The following is a 14,877-nucleotide window of genomic DNA, read 5'->3' on the forward strand; positions in this document are numbered from 1 at the left end:
AGCTCATTAGCGTCTGCTTTACCGGTGCGGTCAAATGAGCTCCACACACTTGCCGGAGCCTTACCTATCGTGTCTGATGAACTCCACGTCATGTCCTTGGTGGCACTTCTTGATGCAGTTGACACAGATGGCATTGCGGTCCGTGGTGTTACAAGTGTGACACCTGGGGCAAAATACATCCATTGTTAGGCACGGGTCAAGCACAAGAGCCCAGGAAAGAACATGGGGAGGGTGCGGGGGCAGAACGGCACCACAGCAAGGATGGGAATGGGACTGAACTGGGGAATTCTACACTGTCAGGGCACTTTGGCTGCTTGTTTCGAGAAAGTGGTTCTGTGTCATCCCTCAGGCTTGGGTTCACAGTAACAACACATTCCCCTGATCCCACAGAGGATTCAGGACAACTGAATTGGCACTGAGGAAGAGTGCACACTGTGCAGGAACACACAAGTGTTTCCAGGAGGGAAGGTGTGGATCGAGAAACCCTGCTGCAGGACGGGGAAAGGAGCCATTCATTGTTACCTGTAGAAGTCGTGCATGGGATAGCTGGTGTAACTCGAGATCTTGTACAGGCACTGGCCTCTACTGACGGCTTTCTCTATGGCGTCCTGATTGTTCATGATTTTGTTATCTGGGGGGGAAGCCAAGAACCAATTACACCTGCATCAACAGCTCCTTCCTTGAGGCACTAAAGCAGAGCATGCCCCTCTATTTAAAAGCCAAACCTGCCCGGAACAGTCAGTTCTATGCCTATTTTTCCATTTTGGCATTTAAGGGTATCAAACTCTCAGTGCTGAGCAGCGTGCTCCTTGGACCAGAGACTGCTCCTCTCTGCATGCGCTGTGTGAACACCAGGTAAACCCTCACTGAAGCCCCTTGTGAGCTGGCATGTCAATGAGCGCTCAGAGCTGAGAGCCTTCCTGGCCGTCTGATGTCTGTGGAGACGGCTGAAACCCAACTGTCTGAAAGTCTTGTCTGCCAAAGGGACTCTAACACATCCCCTGGAAAGCAGAAAAGCATGGCTCTTTCTCCGGGGGACTTGAATAAGGCAGCATCTATCCACATAAGGGAGGTGGGAACTGGGCCTGACCACCTTCCTGCATTGCCTCCAGGAAAGCTTGGGAGGGGCTCTTGATCAGAGAATGCAAGGACAGGATAAGGGTAAATGGTTTGAAGCTGAAAGAGGGGAGATTGAGATGAGATCTTAGGAAGAAATGTTTTCTTCCTTTCTGTGAGACACTGGCACACGTTGTCCGGAGAGGTCATGGCTGCCCCATCCCTGGAGGTGTTCAAGGCCAGGTTGGCTGGGGCTTTGAGCAACCTGATCCAGTGGAAGGTGTCACTGCATCCTGTGATTCCATGATTAGAAGGTATGTCCCAGGCACAGCCAATTTGATAATCCTCATTATTCAGCATTGAGTCCCAGAGTGCACCTCCAGCCTGTCTGGTCCAGGGGGCATCATGCACCAACAGAAGCAGCCACCCCAGACCTGTGGGGCAGGGAGCTGGTGGCTGAAGTGAAGAACTACATGCAGAAATGGAACCAGCAGAGCTGAGCAGGGAAATTCCCTGCCAACAGAACCTTCTTCTACAACTGTCTGGAGTGGTCTGGTGTTCACAGACCATCTCTTCCAAGACCTTGCCTCAAGCACACTACATGGGAATTTTATGTATGTAAACTGAGCCTATTTGCTGAAAATGTGGTTTAGGATTGTGAATTCTTTTAGATCCTACGGACCAAGCACCTACGCAGCAAGCCTCTTTCTTTACTGGACAATGGTTTTCAGATAAATGACAAAAGCCATTGCAGTAACTAGAACTGAAATCTAAGATGAGCCAAAACCCAGGAACCAGAGTGGAAACAATCCTGAGATGCAAAAGCTATAATGGAGTTTTCATGTGGCAGGAAAACCTGGAGTTACCTTTGAGAGTTTCTGGCTAAATTAAACAAAGTTCTCGGGTAGATTGGCTTGGCTGATTACCTCCAGGTGAAACTCAGCCCAGCCTAGGGTGGCACCAAATCTGGGCCATATATGGAAAATAGAAATGGCCTGACAAACTCCAAAGCAATGCCAGATCAACAAAGGAGAGTGAACAAACACAGCTAGCAAGGGCTCACCTTTCATCGTGACGTTGACACCAGAGGCCAGGAACAAACCTCCAAAGCGGTTGTTGAAAATCTGATTGCCTTCTAGCGTTGCAGTTGCGTGGTTTGTTATTTCGATACCTTCATTGGGTCAGAGGAACACAAGAAGGAGGAGAAAAGGGAAAAGTTAAGTCCTATGTGCTTGTGCACTTGTACCCTTGTTTAATTTTATTAAACCACCATCAAAAAGGAAAAATACACAGCTGGAAACTGTTCTGCAATTTGCTGTACAAGTGAGGCTCAAATGCTTTTGCTGAATCCCATCAGAGCTACAGCTGACACATATGGTGCTGTAATGGTACTGTGGTCATGTATTTTCAAGGGGGATATGATTTTTGGGTGCTTAAAGCTGTTGTCCTCACATGTATTTGGTAGTCCTTGTGCACAGACCTCTTCCCCTTTTAAACAGCTTTTTTCAGGACAGTCACCTCAAATTCGCTTCTTTACATCCCAGCTGCTATCACAAACCCACATCCCCCAAGCCCTTTGTCCAGGACAGCCCCTGGCAGCAACCTATCCTCACCCCTCCCCCCCCCCAAGATCCAAAAACACTTAGTTCTCCTGAAAGAACGGGAGAAAACTCAGGAATGCAATTCCAGTTGGAGTGGAAAGCGATGTGGGACAGATGGAACTGCTATCACTGAACAGCAAACAGCACAAAAAGCACTACTAAACTTCCTCCGTCTGTTCTGGCGTAAGAAATGCTCACTAGTGATCTTCCAACGTCATGGAGGGAGGAAGTTGAACTTGAGATGCAACTCAAAGCTCTTTAAAATGTGACTTTGCTGTTTCCTAGGTTTTAAAGCAGTGATAAAATGTTCAAACCAGCGTCCAGCAGAGGAACAACAATATGTCCTAGATAACTTCGTCAGTTACTTCTAGGATAAAATAATGACCAGGTATTTGACAGAAGAAAGAGAAGGTGGGATGTGTGCTGTTTCTGACAGCTAGTAATACTAGAGACTGCAGTACAGATACCCTGGCTGCAATTCTGAATCCTCAAACGATTTTTAGGATACATCGCAGGATATCCTGATGCCTGTTAAAGTGGCTACATACTGCAGGGCCAAGAACCCCAGCACTAGCTTAGTGGACAGCTTTCTCTGAGCTGTATCACTTCAATACTTTGATTTGAACACCACAAACCTGCGGCAAACCCATCGAATATTCGGTTTTTCCTTAGCACGGGGTGGCTGTTGGTGCTGATGAGAACACCGGCTTGAGCATTCCTGAAGATATCATTCTCTTCCAAAAGACCTAGAGCAGACCACATATGACCTCTCAGCTTATTAACATTCGTAACCAGCCAGCTGTAACCCTCTGAGAAACACTCTCAAAGGATCTCCCATATTATCATCCTCCTAAATCCCTCCACTTGTGGAACCCTCACCAATGGAGCTGAAGTTTAAAGTAATTCTCAAGTGTCCAGTTGCATGTTCTTCCAGCATAGAGAACAGAATTTGGGATCATGTGCACTGTTACGGAACATACCAAGGCTTTGCACTTCCCAAATTTTCCTTCTATTTCCCAGCATCCTTCAGTTCTTGCCTGTCAAGGCAAAGCTGACCTTGCAGTTTGGTTACTGCAGGACAGGGGGGGGTACTTCAAAATGCTCAGCTTAATGTTAAAGCTCATTTACAGCAAGTAATTATCTACCAAATATCCAAAGCTGATACCAGAACTCACACAGCCAGAGGATTTCAGAGGAGGAACAGTTCTATGCGACAGATTCCCTAAAGACCTCTCTTTTCTCCCCAGATCTCTGGCAGAATCAGAACTGTTTGGATATGTGATTTTGGCTACCTGACTCGAATTCAGTGCTGCCCTGCAGTCAGCAGCAAAGCTCACAATAGCAGATGGGATCAAAAGGTCCATCCTAAGCAGCAACCGAACAGTTGTCTCAGATGGGATTCATCACCTCCCTCCTCCCACAGGTTGCGGTATTCCTGATCTAATGAAGGCTAAAAAACCTCAGTGTACGTTCATTATAACTACTGCCTTACTTGAGAATACAAGACCTAGGTTTCTAAAGAGCACTTTAAAAAGGACACCGCTTCATCTGAAATTCAACTCTTACCCCGAATAGTCAATATATGCCAGTAAGGGAAAACCCTACCTCTTCCCCCATTAAATATACAGATGCCTCCATCTCGTCCATCGTGGATTTTGTTTCTTCGTAGTGTAGGATTGCTGTCTGTTTTAATCCATACACCAGCCATTGCGTTATCAAAAATCTCATTGTCTTCTATAAATCCAAGCCCTAAAATTGAAGGAAGGGTGGAAAAACAAAATACAGTCAAAAAGAATGAATGGGAAGAGAAAATGTTACGGGAGACAAACAATTCCGGATGAATATGAAGACCAAACCTACCAGAATTGTAGACAAGGATACCCCCATTCTGGCCACCCCAGATCTTGTTGCGTCTGATTTTGGGGTTGCTTCCAGTTCTGGAGAGAGAAGTGAGTGAAGAACTCAGTTAAAACAGTTTGCTGTCTCTCAATGCCAAATACTTAAAACACCCCCAAGGAAGTGCCTAAGAGATCTCACTGCTTGAAAATCTGACAAAAAGGTGGTTATTTCCAAACACACAGACAGGTTTTGGCTTTACAGACTCCAAGGACCACACGTTCCAGTCAGCAGCCAGGCTGTACTCGTCATACCTTCCTTGTCAGCTCGAGCAGAGAACATTCAGATATGCTGGGTTTCAAAAAGTGTTATTTTCAGAACAAAATGAGAAGAACAGATAAAAAGAACCCAAAGAGCACAAACCAAGCGATGTCTGTTTTGACATAAATTCAGAATATGTTACCTTATCTGAACCCCTGAGTACATGTGATTGTAGATGTCGTTGTCTTCTAACACACCATGTCCGTTGTCATAAAAATACACTCCAACCTAACACAGCAAAAATTAAATTGTTAGGTCCAAAGTAATAATGTACAAAATCACAGAACTTCCCCCTTTACGACTCCCCTTGTAACTGCAGCACATCTCTCACCTGTTTCCCACTGTGTATCCTGTTCCTCCGCAAGACTGGAGTGCTCCCTGTTGTCACCCAGACTCCAGCCAAAGTATTGCTGTAGACTTCATTCTCCTCTATCACCCCTTGGCCTTTTTCATGCTAAATACAAGAGCACCAAGAGTTGAGAAGACCTGTGAGCTGCCAGCACTGGTTTGCTGGCTGTGCCCATCCCTTCCCAAAATAACTCCCAAAGGAATTCTTTTCTAAGTGAGTACGTATTTTCCTTTTTTTCTTTTTTTTTTTAACTAACACGCCATGATTGTGAGTGTTTGCCATGAAAGGAAGAATGTCCTGCATGGAAACCACCACATTTCAAGGCTCTGCAGCAGTGCTGGCTAAACTCTGCCAGCTGCTGGGAGAAGCAGGCCCTCCCCGGTGCCAGGTAATTGGATGGAAGCTGTGGCACCCAGCACTCAAACCTGCCCCCAGCCTGAGCAACAACCCCAGCGGTGTCTCCAAAGGAAACATCTATGCCAGGTGTGTGTGCTCAACAGTAAAGCATGGCATTCCTGGTCAGGGCAAGCTGCTCTGGCTGGAGGCACAGAGCAAATGGATGACGCCGCATGCGTCAGCATTATCTGAACTTTGGGTAACTCCTGGCAGAGACACACAAACACTTCTCAGACTCTGACATTCGCTCAGGGGAACCTGACAGCTCTCTTGGCTCAGTTAGCAGAGCCCTCACACAGGCGGGGAACTGTGCTTTGCTCCTCACTTCTACAACACCTGCCCGCACAGCAACTGCAATGTGTATCGTCCTGAAGGCAAAAAACAGCAGTTTCTGAGGTTAGCGGCAAACACATCACACTCCAGAACAGCTGAACAGTTTTTTTCTTTAAATAATGACAAATTACTACAAAAACTAAGCCTTTAAAAAGCTTTTAACCAAGAAACAGTGTAATTCTGTCATCTATCCCGTTTTAGATTCTTTACTCTGCAATAGAAATAATTTAGTGACTTCATAAGAGCCTTCATCTTTTAAATATCAGCACCAGCTCTGTTACAATTAACCTGCTCTGTAACATAAGGAATTCAGTCACTGTAAGTGTGATCAAACGTTTTACGTAGAGTACCCTTTTCCAATGTTTATATGACTGGGAAACCAGTTTGTACGCCCATCCACAGATGATGCTTACCACATAAATCCCACCATGCTGACCGTCATGAATCTTGTTGTGTCGAACTATGGGACAGCTGTTTGTTCGGATCTGTATTCCTGCTAATGCATTACCTGCCAACAAAAATGTTATTTAACACAATTTACAGCATCATTTTCCCCAGAACTCACGAAACTATAAGCAATCTGCTTACCGTAAATGTCATTTCCTTCAATAAGGCCTCTTCCATCTCCAAAGATATAGACACCACCTTGATTCCCATTAAAAATTGCATTGCCCCTAAGAAACAAGAGTATCATGATTGTAGCACACTGTACAAGACCATACGTGTAGGCAGTTTAAGAGTGTACAATCTTCAGTTTGAAACAGAATTTCTGTTCTATATACATACTTCCAAGTATAAAAGCAAATTAAAAATGCAGCTCAACCAAACAGACACCAATTTCACATTTACCTGTATTGCAGTATTTACAGTTCTTTACAAATAAAATAAACCAACACTTTTCCCATCCCTATCAAATCCCTTCCTCTAAGTGAAATATCAGTGAGGAACACAATACCTTATTGTTGGGTCACTGTTTGAGGTAATCCAAACGCCTGCAAAATTGTTTGCATAGATTTTGTTCTCTATGAATTGTCCTCTTCCTTTCTCATGAACATAGATCCCGCCGGTCTGACCATGATGGATTTCACACCGAACCACCGTAGGATTGGCGTACGCTTTCACTTCGAAACCTGCTATCCTGTTCCTGTGGATGTTGCAGCTTTCGAAATAACCCTGAGGACAAAAAACAGGCAGGTTCCTGTAAAAGTCCTTTTTAAAATGAAAAAAAAAGTCCTCATTTACAAGGAAACAACCCCAAAACTGACAATATGTAAGCTCTTACATAGCTGCCTAACACAGCTTACTGCTACTGTATCATCTTTTCCACCATATAAAACACTGTTTCACAGGCAGGGTGTTTGATTTGGTGTTTATTACTATCCATGGAACAGCATGGAAAACCAGCAGCTCTGGACACAGCACCTTGAGGAGGACTGGATCTCAGGTTTTCTCAGCAGCTCCTGAGGATCAGACTCCTCTCGAAGGCCATAAAGGATTCCTTTCGAAGGCTGACTGCTGGGTCAGAGAGTCAAGGCCTTCTGCTAGGCAAGATCCTATAACATTCATTGTTAACAGTTAAGAAGTCCAGTCCCCCTCAAGCAGAGTCAGCTAAGCTGAACTGTTGGTTGGCTCTGAGCTTATTCTGTTAAACCTCATGCATTTCTGCCTTATACCCTGAGAACACTGTCACTGCATGTAATTATTGAACCAAAACCAGTTAAACTACCCAACTCCTGGAACTTGAGCAACTCCACACTCCTGAGCCACCACCTCCTTCCCAGACTGCCTCTTCCCAATATCGTTCTCCACTGAAACTGACAACTTCTCTGGCCTAAATTTGCTCCTAGGGAGTATGGCTCAACTCCTCTCTGTATCTAAGTCACTCCCCAGGCATATTCTCCAGACACCACAGCCATTCCCCTTCAAAAGGGCATTGCTGTGCCTTTGAACTACCTCCTCTCAAAGAGATCTGCCCTTCAATTTATTTAAATGATGAACTGCAGGATGCCCAGAAATCACAGATGAATTCAGACAATATTTTCTTCTTGGAGCATTACCAAATACGTTGTCAACAAGGAAACTGTGTTTCTAAGCACAGAACTAAATGACCTGTTCTCCACACGCCCACCGATGCCGTTTGCAAACCCAAAGCTTACAGGCAGCTTCAGGTATAAGCAGTTACACTAGGAGAGGCAGCCTCTTCCCTTCTGACCACGTCTAACAGCACCTAAGCTCCATCTGGCTGCCAGCAGCTTAATCCCAGATCCTCTCTGGCTATTAAGGTCGGGAAGGGCAAATACTCCTCTGCACGGAGGGAAGGCAAGCACTGCATTGCCTCCACCTTCTCCTAAGAAGGGTTTCCATGGGTGCTGCGTGTTTCTCTTCTGTTTTGGGAGGGTTTCTGGTTAGAACCCACCAACCAGCAGGAGAAGCAACTGGCAGCACCAGGACTGCAGTAGGAAATAAAACGAGGCTTTGAACAACCTGATCCTGTGGGAGATGTCCCAGCCCACAGCAGGGGGGTTGGAACTGGCTGGGCTTTGAGGTCCCTTCCAACTCAAACCATTCTATGACCAATCTCTGATTAATCAGGAAGAAGGGATAAGGATGCACGTGGAAAAAGATATTACAATCTTACACAAAAATTCCAAGCCTAAGGAGACTCAAAATACTTCAGCAGCAGGTTTCTCCTGGAAAAATCCTAAATATTAAAGGGTAGCTCTGTACACTAAGTTTATTGAAAATACCAGGCAAAGCATTAGCTGTGGGTATAAGATGACAGCAGCAGAAAGCACAGGCAAGAACCCCTTATTGCGGCCTGCTAAGATCTGAGTGCGGTTGTTCAGCCTGGAGATGAGAAGGCTCCAGGGAAGTCCTTAGAGCAGCTTCCAGTACTGTAAGGGGCCACAGGAAAGCTGGGGAGGGGCTTTTGATGAGTGAGTGCAGGGATAGGACAAGGGGGAATGGTTTTAAAACCATGAAAGAGATGAAATTGAGATGAGATCTTGAGAAGATATGTTCTCCTGTGAGGGTGGTGAGGCACTGGCACAGGTTGCCCAGAGAAGTCATGGCTGCCCTATCCCTGGAGGCATTAAAGGCCAGGTTGGATGGGGCTTTGAGCAACCTGATCCGTGGAAGGGTCCCTGCCCGTGGCAGCAGGTTTGGAACTTGATGATCTTTAAGTTCCCTTGTAATCCAAACCATTTCATGATTCTATGGACCAACACCACAGCAATGGCAACACCAATGCATGTACACACTGCTCAGGGTACAGGACAAGCTGGTGAGACAGCACAGCTGGACATGCTCAGCAGACTTCTTTCATCACAACTGACCCAGTAATTGATCTTGGCCGTTTTCATGCTTTCTGCACCTTCTCTCTGTCTGAAAGATCATATCACAGAAATGCAGCAGCATTTCAGGTGTTGTTTGAATAACTGTGCAAAGAATTCTGCAAACTTCACTATTTCCTAAGTATTTAGGGACACTAGAATTCCCAACACAGCAAGGAAAAACCCAGGAGGCTGAGATGGAAAGGACTGGACTGCTGATGACTGTCTGATGCTGTATCAGCTTAATAAAATAGCAATTTTAAGTGTGACTGACAGGGGTAAACGAATGTTTATAAAAATCAGACTCCCAAAGGTGAGAATGGTCTTTATTTTGAGAGTTGGTGGATTTTTTAAAAATCCAAATGCAGCATAAAGAAAACCACATTCAAGATGCGGAACAAACCCTTTATTTTTAGTGCACAGGGACAATTTGCTGTTGCAGCAAAAGGTCAACTAGCTTTGTATGTAGTTTGTATAGAAACTGGCACAAGCCTCATTTATATCACAGAACAATAGAATGGTTTGAGTTGGAAGGGACCTTTTAATATCATCCAGTTCCAACTCACCGGAATGCTCAATGCCCCATCCAACCTGACTTTGAACGCTTCCAGGGATGGGGCATCCACAGCTTCCATGGACAACTTCTGCCAGTGCCTCATCACCCTCATTGTGAAGAATTTCTTCCTAATGTCTAATCTAAATCTTCCCTCTTCCAATTTAAAGCCATTCCCCCTTGACCTATCACTACAGGCCCTTGTAAAAAGCCCCTCCCCAGCGTTTCTGTAGCCCCTTTCAGTACTGGAAGGCTGCTGTATGGTCTCTCTGGAACCTTCTCTTCTCTGGGCTGTACAAGCCCAACTTGTTCAACTCACAGCAGAGGTGTTCCAGCTCTCGGATCATCTTCGTAGCCTCCTCTGGGCCCATTTCAACAGTTCCATATCCCTCTTATGTTGTGGATTCCAGAACTGGACACAAGACTCCAGGTGTGGTCTCATGACAGAGGAACAGAGGAGGCGAATCACCTCCCTCACCCTGTTGGCCCCGCTTCTTTTGATCCAGCCCAGGATACAGTGCACACTGCCAGCTCATGTAAAGCTTCTCATCAACCAGCATCTTTTGACATATCTTTTGGCCTGTATATGCACACTTCAAAATGATCTGATTTGTGCTATTCAGAAGATTGAGCTGCCACTAGGCAGAACCCCCTATCTTGGCCACACGCGACTGTACTTTTCATTAATTCAAACCAAGCAATAGTGCTGTTTATCATTTTGGAGTGAGGAAAACGCAGACGGTTATACCTAGAGCTCAGCTTTAAACTAGATAATGATGCTTACTCATACAGCAAATCGGGACTGTTGTTTGCATTCAACTACGAAATACAATTTATGACGAGTGTCTGGTAACTCCTCCTGGGTGACTGTCAAAAGAGGTGAACATAAGGCAGCGAGAGCTGCTGATGCCATGCTGCATTTTACTCTCTGTCTGTTAAATGTCTGGGGCAAACAGTAGAACATCACCTGGTTATAGGAAGACATTAAGTTTCTCCAAGTATCAAAACACAAAGAAAAGTCTGAGACCATGAAACTGTAAAACAAAACACTCTTGAACCTTTCAGAGCCAGCACTGCAGCACAGAAACCCACGGGGAAAGAACGTGTAGGGTAGGAATTCTGTACCGGAATTTTCTTATCCCACTTCATGGTCCCAAGAATGAACAAAACCATACACCCCAAAATAACAGAAGGGAAACCAGATGAGTGAGCAGAAAAAAAACCACAGTGATTTGTTCAAGTATGTAGACTTTGTACCTGGAAGATGTCCTGTCCCAGAAGGAGCAGGAAACTACTGACAGTGATGCTGTTCCACTGAGTGCATCCCTAGCATGGCACAGTTTATGACTAAGAAACATCTCAATAATATCTGCAGCTGATATAAATATTAATTCCATGATCTCTTTAATGTGCTAGGGGTTTTTAACAAAAAGGAAGCATTCATTTCTATTCCATTTTGTTTGCGGTATCCACTGATCACAGCATCGGAACAGACATTCCATCAGTGAGAAAACAGATCCCATTCACTGGTATTGCAAATGAATTCAGTGAATTCAGGCTGGCTTCTTTATTTTTTAAATGTTTCAATACTCATAGATGTAATATTTACAGTTCAGCAGTTAAGCAAGAAGCAGCTCCCAGCCAACCTTTCCAGCTAACCCTCCAGCCTGCGTATGGACACCCCCTCCAGCAGTTACAGAAGCGCTCTCCTTTACCAGCTTTTCTAGAGCCAAAATAACTTCATTCCATATTTCCGAGCCTTAGAGGGATGTATGGATATACATACCCACTGAAGAGGATTAGGAGTGCTTATACAATACCTTAATACAGCTCAAATGAAGCAGCATCAGTGTCTAAACAATCGGATAAATTAAAAAAAGGACACAACATCTGAAGTTGGCCACCACTTTCTGCAAAATGGCCGAAGAGATGCACCTCTAGGGAATACAAAATGATGTAAAGAAACCTGGTGGAAGACTGCTAGCAGGGAATTCTGGGCTGGTATCCTCTTAACCCAACACATAACTAACATGCTTCTCAGGATGGAACTGAGGGAGGGGAGCAGAGGCACCTAACACAGAACCTCATCATGTCTGACCTTCTGCTGGCAAGAAGGTTTTACGCCAGCAGCAAAAAAAACAGTGCTCCATGACCTGTTCAGCTTCCACTGAGACCAGGGCACTGCAAATCAAATGGCTGCAACTGCTACTGCATTGCTCCTTTGCCCCTACTGCCTCACAACCAGGGCAAAAACCCAAATGGCTTCACCTATCTTCTGTGTATCTGTTGTTCATACCTTTTCCAGACCACCGACGCTCATCAAAAACCCAGACTAAAGCAAAGGAACGAGTGCTTACAAGGGAGAGAAGACATTCTAATAAAGGAGGAAAAGATCCCAAACTTAGAGAGCCTAAAGAGACCCAGTCAGGGACCAAAACATGGATCTTCAAAGATAGCTGCTTCTCCTCTTCCTCCTGTCCATGATAAAACACCGTGGATGTTTTTCTGAAGGCTTGGTTTGTCATACATCAGCTATAATTGCATTAATCACCCATCCGCCTTATGGAAACGTATTTCCCTGAAGAAATGTCTCTCATAATATTGAGAGATGATTATTTTATTTAATGGGCATCCCAGACCTACCGGCAGTCCCCACCACATCACACAGCGCAGAAAATCCTCACACAGAAGCTCAGTAGGGAAACTAAAGCAATTCAGTACCTGTATTAATAAATATTGTATTTAGGAATAAAAGTCCTTTAAAACATTAGACTACAGCACCCTTGGAGCAAGCTTTGAATGAGTCTAACTTAAAAATGAATGTCTCCGGCAATCAGATCTCTGACCATACTGCATCGGGTGGTGACAGCATGACAGAACACAGGAGGGAAATGGAAGGAACAGCAGACCCAAAGATCAGAGGACAAAGTGAGACAATTGGAATGAGGCAGCAGAGGTCCTGTCTACACCCTATCTGTGTCTGCCCAAGTCCTGACTTTCCTTTCATAGCCGACCAAAGCCACTAACGGTTAACATCTGCGATTTTGCAAGTATTCCTTATGTTTCCTGGGGACTAAATAAGATCTACCAGTGAAACTGCTACCTAGATGATAAAGTAATGATTTGCTTACAAAGAAGCAGGTGCAATTGTGGTATCCTTGCAAAGAGCAGGCCTAGCACATACTTCGCCAGAGCCAGGCTAGCAACAAAACCTCTAGAGGAGAATATGCACTAGGATCCCACGGCACGCCGCTCTGGCTGGTCCCATCTGGTACAGTGAGGTTCCACTGCAGCAGCACAGCACCAGGGAAGAGGTTCCTGTTTGCCTATAGCACTTCTAAAGATGCAACCCCCAAAGCAACCGACTGTATCCTTCATTACTCCCTACGACCAAAGGCACAGGTAATCAGCATCCTGCAGTACCCAGTGCCTACAGCAAGGTTAAGAAAAAACCCATGGTATACTTCTGAAGGCAAGAGGGAACCTGAAATCCCATTGATTTTGAACAGTACACTGGATCTCACAGCAAGCAGCATGAAGTTCATCAGTCCTTGTTTAGTTTACCACACGGTGGTCACATTTTGTATATTTTATATGTGTAACTTTAAGGGTGATCAGAAGAAAACTTCTTTTCTGCCAGCAGTGTGCGGGGAATTGGGACACTGTCATCCAAGCAGGAAAAACAACAACTTAGTACTGTTTGGATGACATGCAGAGTATTTTGCTAAAACAAATCAGCAAATAACCATCTTTTATTTCAGTGGCAAAGATCCGTTCTGTTTATGACAAGGGCTGCACCAGCTCATCACTCATTACCTTACATGTCCGTGGAAGTTATCCCCTTCATCCCACAGAAACAAACATTTTTATGAAAGAAGGCTTAAATTCTGAAAAGAAATACTGTGCTAAAATTCCACAACTAACTCCACGCTACAACAGTCCTCTTCCCACAGAAGCTGGGCATACTCTGCTGCAGGTATTTAACCGTAAACTAAGACTGACAAAGCCTCCATAAAGCAACTTGTATTATTTTTAGTCTTCCAGTGCCTTATTTTTTTGTTTCATTTCAAAGGAAAAGGAAAGCAGTGATGGTATAACTGTAAGGCTATCGTTTACCTCTGATTTCAAGCAGGATTTTGTTACTTCAGCATTAATTCAATGTAACAGGTTGTCAATCAACTGTAAAAAGCTTGCTTCAACCTCTTTCAGCTAAACTTGTCTTTAAGAGAAGTTGCCCACTGCAGGGCAAGAGAAGAGCAGTAGGCAGATTTTAAAACATCTGTTCACGTGCCAAAGCACGGGGGTTTAAAATGTTTCTTCAGTGAAAGGCAAAATGTGAAGACTTAACATGTACAACATCCACATTTCTCCAAAGGAAAAAATATACATTACCATGCCATGGTCAAAAGTGAAAACGCCAACATCACGTCCATGGTGAATGTGATTCCGTCTGATAATGGGATTGCCATGGTTTTTAACCCAAATCCCTGCTAACGCATTATTGGAGATCTCATTGTCCTCATATATGCCCTGGGGAAAAAAACAGGTAAAATGAGATTGGAGTCAAGAACAGTGAACGACTTCATGAAATTGAAGAAACTGATACCAAAAAATACCTGTGCGTGGTCTGTAATGTAGAGTCCCACATTTTCACAGTCGCTGATGTTACAGTGTTTGATAGTCGGACAAGCTCCTTGGCCGCTAACGCACACTGCAGAGCCAACTGGAAGAAAACGGGACCGTTACCATCGCTTCGAAGTATGGGGTGTTTATAAATAGCCTGGCAGCACAAGAGAAGTCCCTGTGAACTGATACTTAAAACGGTGTGCACAGGGCCAAAGCACTGCAAGCCATGGGAGGAAAACAATGCTGTCGTCGTTCCGGAGATGCAGAAAACTGAGGTAGGAGTTGTTTTAAAATCGCTCTGCCAGGGTTAGAAGGCTGTGTACAACTGCCAGAATTGTTTATGTGATAAATCATACTTAATGAAGTTCTTCCTCATTCCTTTCCCTGTGTCAGGCTGGAAATATCCCAACTGCTCACAACAGACAATGGAAATACAATACAATTCTATCCTATCATGATTCCTGCCTTGTATCA

General features: G+C 44.6%; 1 protein-coding gene across 2 annotated transcripts in view; it reads right to left on the minus strand.

Annotated features, from left to right (window-relative positions):
• Window positions 1-14,877, minus strand: part of FBXO11 (F-box protein 11) — a 68,344-nt gene that overhangs the window by 1,284 nt on the left and 52,183 nt on the right. For both annotated transcript variants that reach the window (XM_054062470.1, XM_054062469.1), the window contains exons 10-22: window positions 14,394-14,500; window positions 14,170-14,307; window positions 6,848-7,065; window positions 6,481-6,566; window positions 6,306-6,400; window positions 5,146-5,268; window positions 4,957-5,042; window positions 4,518-4,594; window positions 4,263-4,406; window positions 3,293-3,403; window positions 2,120-2,227; window positions 523-631; window positions 65-163 (exon numbers count right to left, since the gene is read on the minus strand). In XM_054062470.1, coding sequence (XP_053918445.1) covers window positions 65-163; window positions 523-631; window positions 2,120-2,227; window positions 3,293-3,403; window positions 4,263-4,406; window positions 4,518-4,594; window positions 4,957-5,042; window positions 5,146-5,268; window positions 6,306-6,400; window positions 6,481-6,566; window positions 6,848-7,065; window positions 14,170-14,307; window positions 14,394-14,500 — 1,501 coding nt within the window. The remainder of the gene's footprint in view (window positions 1-64; window positions 164-522; window positions 632-2,119; window positions 2,228-3,292; window positions 3,404-4,262; window positions 4,407-4,517; window positions 4,595-4,956; window positions 5,043-5,145; window positions 5,269-6,305; window positions 6,401-6,480; window positions 6,567-6,847; window positions 7,066-14,169; window positions 14,308-14,393; window positions 14,501-14,877) is intronic.

The sequence above is a fragment of the Cuculus canorus genome, chromosome 3 (genome assembly GCF_017976375.1).
Source record: "Cuculus canorus isolate bCucCan1 chromosome 3, bCucCan1.pri, whole genome shotgun sequence".
Taxonomy (NCBI): domain Eukaryota; kingdom Metazoa; phylum Chordata; class Aves; order Cuculiformes; family Cuculidae; genus Cuculus; species Cuculus canorus.